Source organism: Ambystoma mexicanum, chromosome 13, assembly GCF_040938575.1.
Source record: "Ambystoma mexicanum isolate Mex_15411 chromosome 13, UKY_AmexF1_1, whole genome shotgun sequence".
NCBI classification, from domain to species: Eukaryota; Metazoa; Chordata; class Amphibia; order Caudata; family Ambystomatidae; genus Ambystoma; species Ambystoma mexicanum.
Window position 1 is genome coordinate 789,043,962 of NC_090938.1, and position 16,964 is coordinate 789,060,925.

Genomic DNA, 16,964 nt, shown 5'->3' on the forward strand with positions numbered 1-16,964 from the left:
ACCATGGCCCAATTACCATGGCGTGATCACCATGGGCCGATCACCATGGCCTGATCACCATGGCCCGATCACCATGGGCCGATCACCATGGGCCAATCACCATGGCATGATCACCATGGCCAGATAACCATGCCCAGATCTCCATGGCCCAATCACCATGGCCCATTCACCATGGCCCAATCACCATGGCATGATCACCATGGCCCGATCACCATGGGCCGATCACCATGGCATGATCACCATGGCATGATCATCATGGGCCAATCACCATGGCATGATCACCATGGCCCGATCACCATGGGCCAATCACCATGGCATGATCACCATGACATGATCACCATGGGCCAATCACCATGGCATGATCACCATGGGCCGATCACCATGGCCTGATCACCATGGCCCGATCACCATGGGCCGATCACCATGGACCGATCACCATGGGCCGATCACCATGGCAGATCACCATGGCATGATCACCATGGCCAGATAACCATGCCCAGATCTCCATGGCCCGGTCACCATGGGCCAATCACCATGGCCCAATCACCATGGCCTGATCACCATGGCCCGATCACCATGGCCTGATCACCATGGCCCGATCACCATGGCCCATTCACCATGGCCCAATCACCATGGCCTGATCACCATGGGCCGATCACCATGGCCTGATCACCATGGCATGATCACCATGGGCCGATCACCATGGCCCGATCACCATGGCCCGATCACCATGGGCCGATCACCATGGCATGATCACCATGGCCCGATCACCATGGGCCGATCACCATGGCATGATCACCATGGCCCGATCACCATGGCCCGATCACCATGGCCAGATCTCCATGGCCCGATCACCATGGCCCGATCACCATGGCCCAATCACCATGGCATGATCACCATGGCCCAATCACCATGGGCCGATCACCATGGGCCAATCACCATGGCATGATCACCATGGGCCGATCACTATGGGCCGATCACCATGGGCCAATCACCATGGCATGATCACCATGGCATGATCACCATGGCCCAATCACCATGGCATGATCACCATGGCCCGATCACCATGGGCCGATCACCATGGCCCGATCACCATGGCCTGATCACCATGGCCCGATCACCATGGGCCGATCACCATGGCCCGATCACCATGGGCCGATCACCATGGCCTGATCACCATGGCCCGATCACCATGGGCCGATCACCATGGCATGATCACCATGGCATGATCACCATGGCCCGATCACCATGGGCCGATCACCATGGCCTGATCACCATGGCCCGATCACCATGGGCCGATCACCATGGCCCGATCACCATGGGCCGATCACCATGGCCCGATCAACATGGCATGATCACCATGGCCAGATAACCATGCCCAGATCTCCATGGCCCGATCACCATGGCCCAATCACCATGGCCCAATCACCATGGCATGATCACCATGGCCCGGTCACCATGGGCCAATCACCATGGCATGATCACCATGGGCCAATCACCATGGGCCGATCACCATGGCATGATCACCATGGCATGATCACCATGGCCCAATCACCATGGCATGATCACCATGGCCCGATCACCATGGCCAATCACCATGGCATGATCACCATGGGCCGATCACCATGGCCAATCACCATGGGATGATCACCATGGGCCGATCACCATGGCCTGATCACCATGGGCCGATCACCATGGCCCGATCACCATGGCATGATCACCATGGCCCGATCACCATGGGCCAATCACCATGGCATGATCACCATGGCCCAATCACCATGGGCCGATCACCATGGGCCAATCACCATGGCCTGATCACCATGGCCCGATCACCATGGGCCAATCACCATGGGCCAATCACCATGGCCCGATCACCATGGGCCGATCACCATGGCATGAACACCATAGCCCGATCACGATTGCCTGATCACCATGGCCAATCACCATGGCATGATCACCATGGGCCGATCACCATGGGCCAATCACCATGGCCTGATCTCCATGGCCCGATCACCATGGGCCGATCACCATGGGCCAATCACCATGGCATGATCACCATGGGCCGATCACCATGGCCCGATCAACATGGCATGATCACCATGGCCAGATAACCATGCCCAGATCTCCATGGCCCGATCACCATGGCCCGATCACCATGGCATGATCACCATAGCCTGATCACGATAGCCTGATCACCATGGCCCGATCACCATGGGCCGATCACCATGGGCCGATCACCATGGCCCGATCAACATGGCATGATCACCATGGCCAGATCACCATGGCCCAATCACCATGGCCCGATCACCATGGCCCAATCACCATGGGCCAATCACCATGGGCCGATCACCATGGCCTGATCACCATGGCCCGATCACCATGGCCCAATCACCATGGCCTGATCACCATGGGCCGATCACCATGCCCAGATCTCTCGAGGCACTTAGGCGTGTCCTTTTGTGCAAATTGTTTTAGGACACTAAGCACTTTCCTCTGCACTGATTGCCCTGGTAAGGCTTTTAGGTGCCAGGATGCCAGTGTGACGCTGGACACATTGAAACCATGCACCAAACGCACGCACACGTGAAGTCTGCTGTTCTGGGGGTTGAGGGCTGGCAGGCTGGCACTTCTGTAAGCAAGAGGACTTCCTTCCACCGTGGGCAAATCACTCTTTCCTTTCATTAGGAGGTGCCATCTCCTGCCTACAGGAAGACACACTCGAGCGCCTGCTGGCCTGTGTCTCTTTCTCTGAAAACATGATGGAAACGAAGAGATGGCACAGAAGAGCACGGGCGTGGAGGCAATGGGGTGAGCTGTGATGGAGAGAGTGGGGCGCAGTCGGGGTAGGATGGAGGAGCACTAGGTGGAAAGGTTTGGCATAGGACTGAATGGGATGGCATTGGATGAAGTGGTATGGATTAGAATGGATAGGGGGTAGGATGCAGTTGCAAAGGACGGAATGCTTGGGATTCAATGGAATAGAATCCAATAGGATGGCATGAAATTGGAGGTGGTGCGATGAAACAGGATTGGTTAGTGGTGGGATATCATGAAATAGAATCGAATAGGATGACATGAAATTGGAGGGGGTGCAATGAAACAGGATTGGACAGTGGTGGGATACAATGGAATAGAATCAAATAGTATGGCATGGAATTGGAGGGGGTGCGATGAAACAGGATTGAACAGGGGTGGGATATAATGCAATTGAATGGAATAGGATGGCATGGAATTAGAGGGGGTGCGATGAAACAGGATTGGACAGTGGCGTGCAATCAGTTGAGATAGGATAAAAGGGGATGAGATAGGACTGAAAGGGATGGGATAATAAGATAGAATGTAATTGGATGGGAGTGAAAGGGGCAGGAACGAGTGGTGCAGATTTGGATGGAACGTGGTGGAACAGGATGGGACAGGGCTGAATGGAGTAGGAAATAAAAGCACAAGGAGCCATGGCATATGATGGTCTGGGATAAGGTGAAGTGGAGAACGATGTACTAGGATAGGATGGAATGTCACTTAAATAGATGAAGGTGAAGTGATGAAATGTGTTCTAAGAAGATGTGATAAGTTCGGATATGATGGGATGGGACAGAGTGGGGGAGAAGGCAGAGGAATATGATGGAAGATCTTAGGATAGGGTGCATTGGCATATTATAGAAATGAGGCTGGATATGATGGAATCATAAAATGGAATGTCACAGGCTATAATGGAATGGGGTAGAATGAGATAGGATGGCATGGGATGCAATGTGATATGATGAACCGGGAGGGACAGAATAGAATGGGATGGGCTAGGATGAGATGTGATGGGATATGCTGGGATGGGACAGAGTGGGGGAGAAGGCAGAGGAATATGATGGACGATCCTAGGATAGGCTGCATTGGCATATTATAGAAATGAGGCTGGATATGATGGAATCATAAAATGGAATGTCACAGGCTAGAATGGAATGGGGTAGAATGAGATAGGATGGCATAGGATGCAATGTGAAGGAATGGGACATATTATAGGATGGGATATGGTGCAACGCGATATGATGAACCGGGAGGGAGAGAATAGAATGGGATGGGCTAGGATGAGATGTGATGGGATTTGATGGAATGGGTTGGGGATAAGATGGATAGAATAGGATAACATAGGACGGGATGGATAGGTTCAGATCAGATGGCATATGATAGATTGGGATAGGGATAGATTTACATAGAATAGGATGTAATGCGGTGGGATTGGGTGGAGTGACATGATAGGACAGGATGGGGCATTATGGGATAGGATATCATGGTATGGCATGGAGCTCAAAAGGCTGGAATGACATATTATATATTTCTTTTCTTTTTGCACTCCATCTCTCCACTGCATGGAGTAGGATGCCGGGTGGTGGGGCGACAGGATTTCTGGGCCAGTAATTCCCATAAATGCGGCATTAGAATTCCATTCACGAGTTGTGGAGGCCCGCATGGGAACTTCCCACTGTGATGGTGGATTTGGGTTGAAATACCGTGGCTGAAATGTTCGAGGGAGAAAAGACCTAAAGTAAATTTTACGAAAATAACTTTCAGTCTTCTCTCCTCTGAACATTTCAGACTAAACCCTTGCCCCCGCACCCCTACTTACCTTGCGGCGGCACACTTCACTGTGTGCCGCCCACTCGCGGTGTCCCTGCGACGCCTGTTCCCTTTCACTTCCGTGATCGGGAACTGGCGCCACAGGGTCCTTTCCTTTTTAAAATGTTTTATATTTTACAGGAACAGCTGCCGGGGACACCCCCGCAACCCCCACTCACAGTATAGTGAACAAGGGTGCGGAGGGAACACCCCTGCAGCCCCTGCAGCCGAATGGGGGATTTAGTCTAACTTTTCGGCTTTTGGTATTTTCGAACTGCCAAAATTCGGCCAAATCTCCCAATCGCGATTTTAAATACGATCTTTTTGGGTGATTCCGTGATGGCCACTTGGGTGTCCTGCACCACTGTTGGAATTTCCCATGGCGCTGACGAAGGCTGGTAACAGCAGACACTGTCCCATGAAATCAATGTGGCACTAGTGGACAAAATTACTGATCTCGGCTGCGCGCATGCGTCACGGTGCGGAACATCCCAGATTCACTGAACGCGTGTAATGAAGGGCACAGGAGCATGGGAACCCTGTGGTCATTCTCCCTCTACCACACGTGTGAGATGGAACCGAGTCTGCAGCGGAGTGCTCGACTGCACCGATCTCCAAGAAGCATGGCTCGTCCTCCCAGACCCACCGTCAAGATCAAAATGAGCGCCTACGTATGTGATTCCTAGTAAACAGGAATGGAGCACATTGACATCCCTCAGATAAGCTCCTCATACTGTAATGTCATCTACTTGCCTACATTGCCCAAGGGCAGTCAATGCCTGATAGATGGTGCAGAAACTCAACCCATACTTGACCTGGGGTTGGACGTTCCTCCGTTGAGTGAAGAGTTTCCAATGCGGATCTCCACCCCTTTGGTACTCTGAGCACAGCAGTCCACCCGGCTGGTGACGGTCACGGATGAGACCTTGTGGGGCCTCCACAGGTCCACCATCCACCACGGCGAGTACGAGTATGTGGTGTTGCTGCAGGAGCCATGGGCAAAGTCAGGGGTCAGGTCCCCGTCGATGGCTCTGTAGGCCAGGTACTCAAGGCTGGACTGCGCTGCGAAGCCATCAAGAGCCACGTTCACCACTACAAGAAATGGATACAAAAAAAGTAGATCATGTGTGGGTAAAAGCAGTGTGATGGCACATCAGCACAAAGTGTAGAGGGGCACCACTGGGGATTAGGGGCTTACCAACATTTAGTGTACTTGGCCACAGTGCAGCCAAAAATCAGATGTCAGGATTTGATAGCTAAGCAAACAGTTACAGTTGGAATTCATCCGATCCCAAATCAGATTTAAAAAATCACTTGAGTTCAGATACTGACATTTTATAAACTTAACTTACATTATTGCTTAATGGTAACTTGCAATTTGTAGATTTACCTACTTAAACATTACAGATACAAATAAACAGAAGGAACATTTATGGGAGCAAAAATGCCCAGAAGCGATTTATTTTACTGCAGTTGATGACTTTTTCTATCCGAGCACCTTGTGTTTACAAATCCTGGGTCCTGATACTAATCCATTGCATCATTACACAGAACACCCCTTATTCGCTATTAAAAAAAATAAAGAAAACAATAATGTTGAAAGCAATACATGTTTTTGTTTCATTAGCCATCTAGTGGTTTATCTTATGATTGGATTATGAAAAGAAAATGATAATGCGATTTACAGGACAATAAGGAGGTAAGTTTGTCAAACCCCCTCTATCCCTTTTTTCCAGATGTTGCTTATTCTGTTTTTTTAACAATCATTAATGTGATGAACATGTATAATCGTGTCTATACCGGTTCTTACAGTTTCTACAGATATTTTTTGATATTTCAATTTCCACCTTGATGAAGCACCTGTGTGGCTAGAAACAAACATACGTAGGTGATTTAAGTAATTTGTTTCAACCAATGATTTACCCCAGAAGTTCTACGTGTTAGAGGATTGAAACGTAAGGCGGAGTACAATTGGCAGAAGCATCCGTCCGATGACACCATGGGTAAATATAAAGCTGCTGCCAGGAGCTTTAAGGAGGACATTTTCAAGGCCAATCAGAAAAATCTGAATGAAAGAATAGAGAAAGCTAAATCTAAATCAAAAGAACTTTTCTCAGTTCTACAAGAATTTAAGGGGTCTACAGATGAGTCCCCTATTATCATGGACAATGACTGGTGCCCACGCGTGCATGATAGTTTTACTCAAAAAACTATACACATCAAAACTGTATTCTGGATCAAGTTAAACTCTTGCAGCCAGCCAAAGATGATCCTCTGCTGCCATGTGATTTCTCAACCTCTGATACCAATCTCTTTTCCTTTATGCATGTATCAGAGGATGAGGTGCTAAAGGTCATACAAAAATGTAAACCCACATCCTGTAAGGGAGATGTCTTCCCTGCCACCTTCTTTAAGGACTTTGCTACCCTGCTTGTCCCTTGAGTTACTAGATTTGTAAATCGCTCTTTTCAAGAGGCCTACATCCCAGGAAACATCAAGGAGGCTTGGATAACCCCTTTAATAGAAAAGGAGAACCTGGACCCCACAGTTGCTGGTAATTTTAGACCGATTACTAATGTACCTTTCTCGTTGAAAATAATTGACAAAATAGCTTGTACACAATACCAGAACAATGTCCTTGTGAATGAACAATCTGGCTTCTGTACAAATTTTGGGACAGAGATTGAGCTGTTAGATTTAAAATCATATATAATGGAAACCATTGAGGAAGGCAATGCTGCTTTGCTTCTTCTATTGGATCTTTCTTCAGCTTTCGATTTGGTCGATCATGCTCTCCTAAAAAAAGACTGATCCAGCTAGGTAAATGTACTAATCAGGCTGCAAGTTGGTTCTGATCCTTTCTTGGGTCGAGGACAGCCAACGTAGCGAAGGATAATGCACTGTCCTCTAGAACCTTCCTAACATGTGGAGTCCCACAGGGATCTTGTTTGTCACCACTACTGTTTAACGTTTACTCCAAACCCCTATGTGACCGTCTTGCCTCCCTCTGAGTCTATTTTGCGAACTACGCAGATGATACCCAGATTGTGTTAAACTATCTGGGGTCCACACTGCAGACACAATCAGAGTAAATGAAGTTTTTAGGGACATACAAATATGGATGGCCTCAGATTCCCTGGCCTTCAATGACTCCAAAACAGAGTTGCTTATCATCGTTACTCAACACAAACTAAGAAACCTTGACACTGCCATTGCAGCGTCTGAGAGTGTACAAACTGTAGGAGTCTACTTTTTGATGCCTCTTATCTCAAATCCTCATGCGCCTATCTTATTAGCCTCTAATGGCCATACCTGTTTGAGGACAATCGAGCATTGATTGCTGCAGCCATTGTCAACTCAAAATTGGACTATTGTAACAGACTTCTGGTAGGCACTTCAAAATCCAATATTAGAAAGCTACAGGTGTCCCAAAATGGAGCTATACGCGCAGTATGCAGGCTCAGCCGTCACTCTAAGCTCTCGCAGACTCGCAGAAAGCTACACTAGCTACAAGAGCCCATAAAGCCCCCATTAGGCACACCCTTCGCTCCAATAACAATCGGATGTTCTTGCAGCCTTGTGTAACTTTGAAAAAGTTTGGTGGTTCTGGCTTTGATGCCTGGGCACCTACCATTTGGAACTCATTGCCTCTGGTGCTATGAGCATGTGATTCAATGACTCGGTTTAAGAAACAACTTAAAACGCTACTGTTTGATGGAAGTATAGATTCATCTAAATCATACTTTCTATTCTAATCCTACCGACTACACCCTGTTTACCTCCATTTTTATTTTACGTTGTCTGTCTTGTGAGTGCCTTGAGGCCTTTGGGCGTGCAAGGCAATATAAGAAAAATATAGATAGAATATAAATAGATAGATTCCATTAAAACTATTTTGCCATTTCAGTTAAAAGATTGGGCATAACAGAGTGTTCCATGTTATCATGCTATAGGTTGCTGCTGACCCGCACACAGGATATGCACGGTCAAGGTGCCACGATATGCACCATCCTCAGCTTCATTGTCCAGGGACTTAACAGTAGCACATCTGTTTCAGCGTAAAACGTGGGAACCCACATCCTCACCAGTCCACACAAGTGCATTAATCATGTTTGAATGTTTAATTATGAAAAAAACAACACTTTGTACACAACTTCAGATCAATACCTTGTTGAATATTGGCAATTTGATTAAATGCTAAAGCCTTCCATCCGGCAAATGGCAGAAGTGAAATGAAGCCTAGATTTAGAGTGGAGAACACACGCAAACTTCCACTGCACAGGCAGCACTTTGTAGCAGGGAAAGGTAGAAGCTACCTGACTCTGACCCTGGGGGTGATTATCTGCGGGAGGACCACATAAGGGAAGACAAACTCCAGTGAGACAAACTAAAACCCCTAGATCAGAACAATCCCTTGCATGCATTCCTGAGTGACACGCATTCCCCTTTTGCTCATTCTTGTATGACTTATTGTGGTGTGGACAAGGAATCCTCATATATTTCCAATCATCAGCCTTACATATCTTCCTTTAGTACTGTGACGAGGAAGAGTTATGCAGTAATGAGGACGACTGGAAGCGGTAATCCCACACCGCACTCTAGTCATTGGAAAAGGCTAATCTATGCCGGAACATTCAAATATAGCACAGATGAGCAGTACAGCAGGCTGACTGCTCCCTGCGTTGGTTGGGACATGGAAGGAGAGGCGCTGACACGCCGCAGTGGAGACGCTGATGGAACCGGCATGCAGCAAAGTCAGAAAGAGGAAGGTTCACTGCAGCAGTGCAAAGCAGAGACCAAGGAGCCAATAAGATGCATTCCCAGTCAGAAAGCAGAGAGAAAAGAAAGCGGTAACACAGGAAGGATGCCGAAGCTGCTAGTGAAGACCGGTAAACCCAGGGAAGGCGAATGGGAGCCGGAGCAGTTCAGGGCGAATGGCGTGTACTGTTTACAGCGTGAAAAAGCCGAGATAAAAGAGCGCAAGTGTTTGACACAAAAACTGAGACTGTTCAGAAAGGGTTGGTGACCCACTCTGTAAAAAACCTAATTTGTTGCCTACAGAAGAAGGTGAAGGGTGAGCTGAAAAGTCCTGGCAGGCGAATACACCATGCACAAGTAGTTGAAACAGGATACTCAGGCATGAGAGTATATCAGGGACATCAAAAGGCTGAGAAGGCTCAAGGGCTGAAACCCCTCCATGAACTGTGGAAAATATAATAAGAGAAGAACCATGCCCCTTTTGGAAGATGTGATACCCTGGAAGGAGAGTATGCCAGGGGTATTATATGGTAAATATCATAAGGGAAGGACCATGCCCTTTTTGAAAGCCAAGTGAGATCCAGCGAGCAAGGAAAGAACTTTGTGAGAGTGGAAAAAATTCAGGGGAGGAGCCGTCCCCCTTGAGCTTGTGGAACATTAAAAGGTATCAAGTGAACAACCAGAAGGAATCCGGGGAAAGGGAATGCCCCATTTCTGATGGCACGGTATTGATCTTTCTTTTCTGCACATTACGACTTTACATTTGGAACTCTTGAAAGAAGCTGTAGGTGTACAGCTCGCAGACATCCATATTTTCACCTTTTATTAAGTTTAGGGCACTTGCACGCTCCTAATGCTCGCAAGGCCTAGTAGGACCACGTCTGTCTCTGCTCATCATTGTTATTTTATTTGCCTTCTGTTATCCCTGTTCCCTCCCCTTTGCATTTATTGTCACGTGATCATGAGCTTGAGCCGTTCCTACATACATACCGCAGTATACAATATATAAAATGTTGGAGAGCATAGACACGTTGGTCCAAAAAGCAAATATAACCCACTAACATCAAAGTATTATGCTAATAAGACATCATTTGTACAAATGAGAAGTGCATTAGGGCTCTTGAAGTGAGTTTCATCGTAAGACCAATGGGACTACCTGACATATACCCACATATATATGACTCAACTGAGATAGACCGCTCTGTGGTCTTTCACCGAAAAGATCATGTGGATCATTGTAATAGTATGAAAATGGAATGTGTACCAAATAATGCTCTGTCGCCAGGTTTAGGTGACCAACATGAAATTAAAATCAAAACCTGCAGTATGTATGTAGGAACAGGCTCGAGCTCATGATCACGTGACAATAAATGTCACGTGACCACTATCGAGTAAGACCGTCCAGAGGCCATCCACATTGGAGTGAATTTAGTGTGAAATAATACATTAAGTGACATCTAACCCCGATGTGTTGTGAATACATAATATTCACAATATTAACAAGGGTACAGGAATGAGGAAGTGATCATGTGATAGCCGCTGAAAGCGCCACATGACCGCAGTGAGCCTATGAAGGTTCATGGAGACAACACCCGAAAAAACAGATGCATCCTGGGAGTTGATCAGAGGAGCCGCTGAAGCTCAAAGAGGCATCCAGCCTGCGCGTTTCTGTTGCGGTAAGTAATTTGGATACTTTAGAACAGAATAGCAATATATCACAATGTGTGAATAAATAGACAATAACATCATGAGAAAATAAGAAACGAAGTTAAGAATACGATTCCAATTTGAGGTATCACGGCAATGAAACATCTTTGTGTGACAATATATGTAACAACGAGACTGTATAGGGACGTGGAAGGATAGCCATGGTAGTTTCAAAGGGAAATAATGCTACAACATTTGAAAATAGCAGAAATATGAACCATCTACTAAATTTTGAAGTATGCAATCTAATGGCAGTCACCCATCTTTACAGATTGGGTGTGTTTGAATCATCGGTTCAGGATGAAAGGCTAATTAAGAAGAAAGGTTTTTAAAAAAGAGACGTAAGAAAATGACAACAAGAAATATTCTTCCGTATACTGTGAAACTAAGTCACAGGTGAGAAAATAAATATAAAATTAAAACAAGATATAAATAGACCCTAGAACATGCAAGAAGCACAGGGTGTCACACAATCCGTTTGTTCAACAGGTAGGTTAGCCACAGGGCACCTGAAGCGACAGATTTTGAATAAAAAAGTTGGCTGAAGTACAAGCTCAAGTCCTTAATTTGGTACGTTGGACAACAGGCCAGCAAACGTCAAGTCAGTCATAGTTGTTAGACCTATGACACCATCTCCTAAAAAATGATTTTTTTTTAAAGTTGTCAGATGTTTACCAGTCTGCAGTGTTTTTATATATTTTGTTGTAGATCGAAATTGAAGACACGATCACTGGGGTTAGAAGTGAATTCTAGTTTGAAAATAACCTGTCCTGATAAACAGGAACAGGACCTCAGTAAACAGCGGACCGACAGTAATAAAGATAGTACAGTATGGTCTATGAAGGCCGAAACATATGCAAACGTTTTGAGGAAGCACCAACATCTAGCTTTGATATCTTTGTTGGAATATAAAAGCAAAAAAAAATATTGAGGCTGAGTACCCCAAAGGAAATACACCAAACATGGGCTTATAAAGATTCACAGATCATTATTCAAATAACTGTACAGTTTTACAAAGAAACAAAGTATCAGATAGCTATCTGGCCCTCAGTACATCACAGCGAATACCAGCCCTTTGGGTGTGAGAAGTGAGAGGTACTGGACATCTAAACATTTACATCTTTTATACATTTTCCAATCGTAATGTCCAGCCCCTCTGCAGGTTAATAATTCTCGGTCTAAGGTTTGTGCCGAGTTCACCTCTAGTTTATCCAACTATATGCACGTGGATTATTTCCAGTTTGTACAACAACAAGTCACAATGGCAACAGTGTATCTTCGGATTTAACATTAAGCCTTAGTACACATCCTATACAATGTAGTTCAACAAGTGTTCACGTTTAGTATTTAATCAACATTGTATTTGATGTATGTCCGCGGATCGGACTTGTTGGCGCGGGTAATCCTCGATCTACAGGTCAAACGTAGGACAAGGTCTCATTAAACAACCCTAACATTTGGCCTACGGGCAGTTTAGACACTAATGTTTGTGCGAAGGTCAGGACGGCTAGGTTACAAGCTGGAAACACTGTCCACCATTTTAGAACACAGAGTGACTTTGAAATGGAAATCAAAATGGCGGATGGGCCTAAAATGGCGGCTAAGTCGCTCTAAGGTCAGAACTTTGCAACGCGAATTTCTTCGCAGAGCGACTGGGCTTAGGCCAATATATACAATAAAGGAGTTTCAATATGATATCCCGTTTAACAAACCCTCCTTTTGGCCTAAGCCAAGTGCTAATCTACTACTTGTCACTTTACGAGTAAATCCATGTCTCACTGTCCATAAATCCTAAATCACTATCGGAAATATCAATTGCCATGAGGTCAGAAACTGAGATTTCCTTTAGCACGAACTTGTTAGATATTTTCTCTGGGGCGTATACCTTGTGCCCTAATGTACCCATCGCTTGTGCACAACATCCTCCTCCCATCGAAACACATACCAGGAAGACATTGTATACAACAGCAGAAAAACACCAGGATTCCTAAAATAATCAGCAAGACCAAAAGTAGCTTCCATCCCCAAGATTGTAGGAAGTCCCAGAACCAAGCGCTAAGATCCCAGTTTCCCTCGGGAACATGCACTTCTGAACTAAGGACGTGCAGATTTTGTAGAGAGATCAGTGGCAGTCTGTTTGGCTATCTGGTCAGCGAAAGCGTCCTTTTTCCTACATTATCTACGATCTTCTGATGTGCTGTGCATTTCGTAATCGCCAGCTGAGTAGTGCAAGCACTGAGAGTAACCGTACTATCAAGGAGCCATGCTGGATTTTAGTGCCATGTGAGGTCAAGAAACCTCTTTCTGCCCAAAGTCTGCCAAAGTTGTGAACCACCCCAATGGCATACTGACTGTCAGTATATATGTTTACGATAAGCCCTTCGGAAATTTCACAAGCTCGGGTCAATGCTATAATCTCTGCGGCCTGCGCGGAGTTATGCGTGATTCTTTTGGTCTCCACAACCATGCTCAATGTGGTGATTGCATAAGCAGCTGTTGATGTACCATCAGGGAGTTTGAAACAGGAGCCATCACAAAACAGCTCCTCTTGTGGATTGTTCAAAGGAATGTCTCTTAGATCGATTCTGCCTTTGGTCTCTTGTTCTGTAGTGTAAAGGCAGTCATGTGACTCTTCGTCACTGCAAGCAGTACCTTGCGGGAAAGGTAAAAGTTCAGCTGGATTAAGAACACAACACCTCTTGATTTGGATGTACGGTGCAAACAAGATCAATTTGTATCTCGTTAATCGTGCGGAGGTGAGATGTTGCGTTTCTGTTCTGTTTAATAGAACATCTACAGAGTGAGGTACCATCAGGGTTAAAGCATGGCCTAGGACCATTCCCTCGCTCTGTTTTACGGATGCAGCAGCAGCAGTGACAGCTCTCAAACATCTTGGCAAAGCGCATGCAACAGGATAAAGGGCGGAAGAAAAGTAGCCGCACGGCCTATTCTTCCCTCCATGTTCCTGCGTTAATACAGCCAAAGCACATCCATCACATTCATGCACATACAACACGAATGCCTTTTCATAGTTTGGTGTGCCCAAAACTGGTGCCGAGCACAATGCAGTCTTGAGCGGATCAAATGCTCGCTGGTGTTCCAAGTTCCATGGCAATGGCGAAGAAATGCCCTTCTTTGACAAAGCCAACATTGGTTTAATCACTAAGGAAAAGTTTGGGATCCACTGTCTACAGTAAGAAGCCATTCCTATCAAGGCTTCATTCTGTGTATTTGGGACAGACATGCTAGAAATGATTTTTATCCACTCAGGCGTCAACCTTCTTCCCTCCTGTGACAGGAGATAGCCTAAATAGGCGACCTCCTGTCGACAATATTGAATTGTTTAAGCGAAGCTTTGTGTCCATGTTGTGCTAGGTGGTTAAGCAACAACACGGTGCCCTACTTACAAGCACTCTCTGAGTCAGCAGCTATGAGAAGATCGTCTACATACTGAAGCAGTGTACAAGTAGAGGGTAACTCAAGTGTGTCGAGCTGTTCTTTCAAAGCCCTGCTATAGATGCTAGGACTTTCTGTATAACCTTGTGGTGCACGGGTAAAGGTAAACGAGTGTCCCCCTAAGGTGAACGCGAACAAGTATCTACTGTCCTTATGTATAGGGATACTAAAGAAAGCGTTCTTTAGATCCACCACACTAAAGTGAGTAGCTGAAGCCGGAATCATGGTTAATATTGTTGTCACATCAGGCACAATGGGAAATTGTGGAGCAACGATCTTATTAATGGCACGTAGATCAATAATAAAACGGAAGGGAATTGCATTATGGCCTTTTTTGTACACGGGCAAAATCGGACTATTGCACAAACTACCTGCAATTTCCTCAATCACCACTCGATGCACAAAATCAGAGACGATGCATTTCAAAGCTTGCTCACCATCGACCGAGATCTTATACTGGGGGATACGTGGCAACTTTACTCAATGTTTCAGAATAATCTTAACAGGCTCAATTTGCAAAACACCGACATCATTGTCGTCAATTGCCCACAAACACTCCGGAACATTACTAAATTCCAACGGCAAAGGTCTGGTTAAGAATTGGGAGACAGAAAGTTGCTGTGGTGAAATCGTCAAACGCACTCCATCAGAAGAACAATGAATTACCGCATTTAATTCTTTCAACAGATTCAACCCCAACACATTCTCTCCACAATTCGTGGTCAAAAGGAATGGACAGTGGTCCGTAAATGGACCCAAAGAGATAGGTACCGGCGAAGAAACCGGGCAGATGACTGGTGTGCCAGAAAACCCTACAGAAACATTGGTTTGCCCTGACAGTGAAATGTTTGGAACCTGTGAATGATCAATGGAACACTTCTGTGCCCCTGCATCTATCAAGAATAGATGTTTCCTATTTCCCACTATCATTTCAACATAGGGACCTTTCTGATTAACGGGAATAGGCGTTGGTTCCAAACCCTGCTTCGGGCAATCCTAGCGAAACAGAATGTCATTGAAAGAAAGTTCTTCAGAGAGGTAAGCCGCAGAAGGATGATCAAAAATGTTTCTATTGTCCACACTTGGTGCCTGATCATCCTGCGAAAAAGGTTGCTGTGAATCCTGTGAAAACGGACTTCTACCAGGACCCCCTACCCCTGGGCGGCCTCTGGATCATCTACCCATATTCCCAAATGCGTTATTCAACCTCTGCTGGAGGATCGGGCATTGTGCACGCCAATGACCCTCTTGTCTACAATAAGCACACTGGTTTATGTTTACAGAACCCAATGGCGCATTTCCCTGTGGAATGCACTGACCCCTAAATTGCAAATGACCCTCTCTAGGGCCTCTAACAATCTGCTGCAATAATACTTTCATCTTTAAGTCACCTTTTATCTTTTCAACTCTTTCTTCTTTGTTATTGACACGATTCTCATAATACTGAGCCATGTGCAGTACTTCTGACTGAGACTTCGCTTGCCAAGTGCTCTCGGAAGACATCATTTGTGACTGGATGTCAGGCAGCAATCCACGCACAAATTTATCCACGAATAGTCGTTGTTAAGTCTTGCCCACTGTAATCCGAAAATACTTGTTTTGAACCGGTTAAAGAACTCGGTAGCACCCTCGGATTTTCCTTGGACACAGGCCGTAAACTTGTCCCAAATAATCCTTCTTTCAGCAATTATAGTTTTCAACTTTGTAACTATTCTATCAGGCAAAGTTAGTATTACCTGTGGAGGTCTCTCACCAGCTGTCCTTTCTCTATCGAGTCTAGCCATAGTATCCCATGAATCTCCTAACCCTGGTACATCATCTACAGTCCTAATCTGCTTCCATAAATCAACAGGCAGGAGTACGGGAAATAGTAAATCAATATTACTTAAGGTGAATACTGATGATTGCAAGACAGACTCTATTTCTTTGTAGAACCCTGTTGGATTCTTCCTAATATCAGGAATGGATTGGTTGATGGTGTTTACTTCCTGTCTCGAGAATGGGATGTGAACAAACTGGGACACATAATGTGCAGGAATATCTTGAGCAACTGCACCCGTTGCAGGATCAGCTGGAATCTCAACTTTTGGGACAAATGTCGGAGGAACCTCTCTCATAGGCAACTGAGAAATAGGCAACTCCAAACGCTTACTAAGCAGCAGAGCTAGATCGAGCGCTAAAGCAGCTGAAGGAGTGTCAAACGAAAAAGCCCTCTTATAAATACTCAATAAATCTGCGGGACAACAAATCTTTCTTTTTACGCATTCATCCTGCAGGTACTCTACCATTACCTGTATCACTTTCCTCTGCATTTCTGGCGTATAGTGACTATATGTGTCATATATTTCAACGGGAGTTATCAACGTGTCTGAGATCCACCTAATCGCATCTTTCGTACAAATTCGTGTTTCCTCTTTATCCATTTACAACAAGGA

The 16,964-nt window shown here is 45.7% G+C and overlaps 1 protein-coding gene across 2 annotated transcripts in view; it reads right to left on the reverse strand.

Moving 5' to 3' along the window:
* LOC138521975 (uncharacterized) overlaps positions 1-16,964 on the reverse strand; it is a 664,020-nt gene that overhangs the window by 151,849 nt on the left and 495,207 nt on the right. For both annotated transcript variants that reach the window (XM_069635169.1, XM_069635168.1), the window contains exon 10: positions 5,424-5,700. In XM_069635169.1, the coding sequence (XP_069491270.1) occupies positions 5,424-5,700 (277 nt within the window). The remainder of the gene's footprint in view (positions 1-5,423; positions 5,701-16,964) is intronic.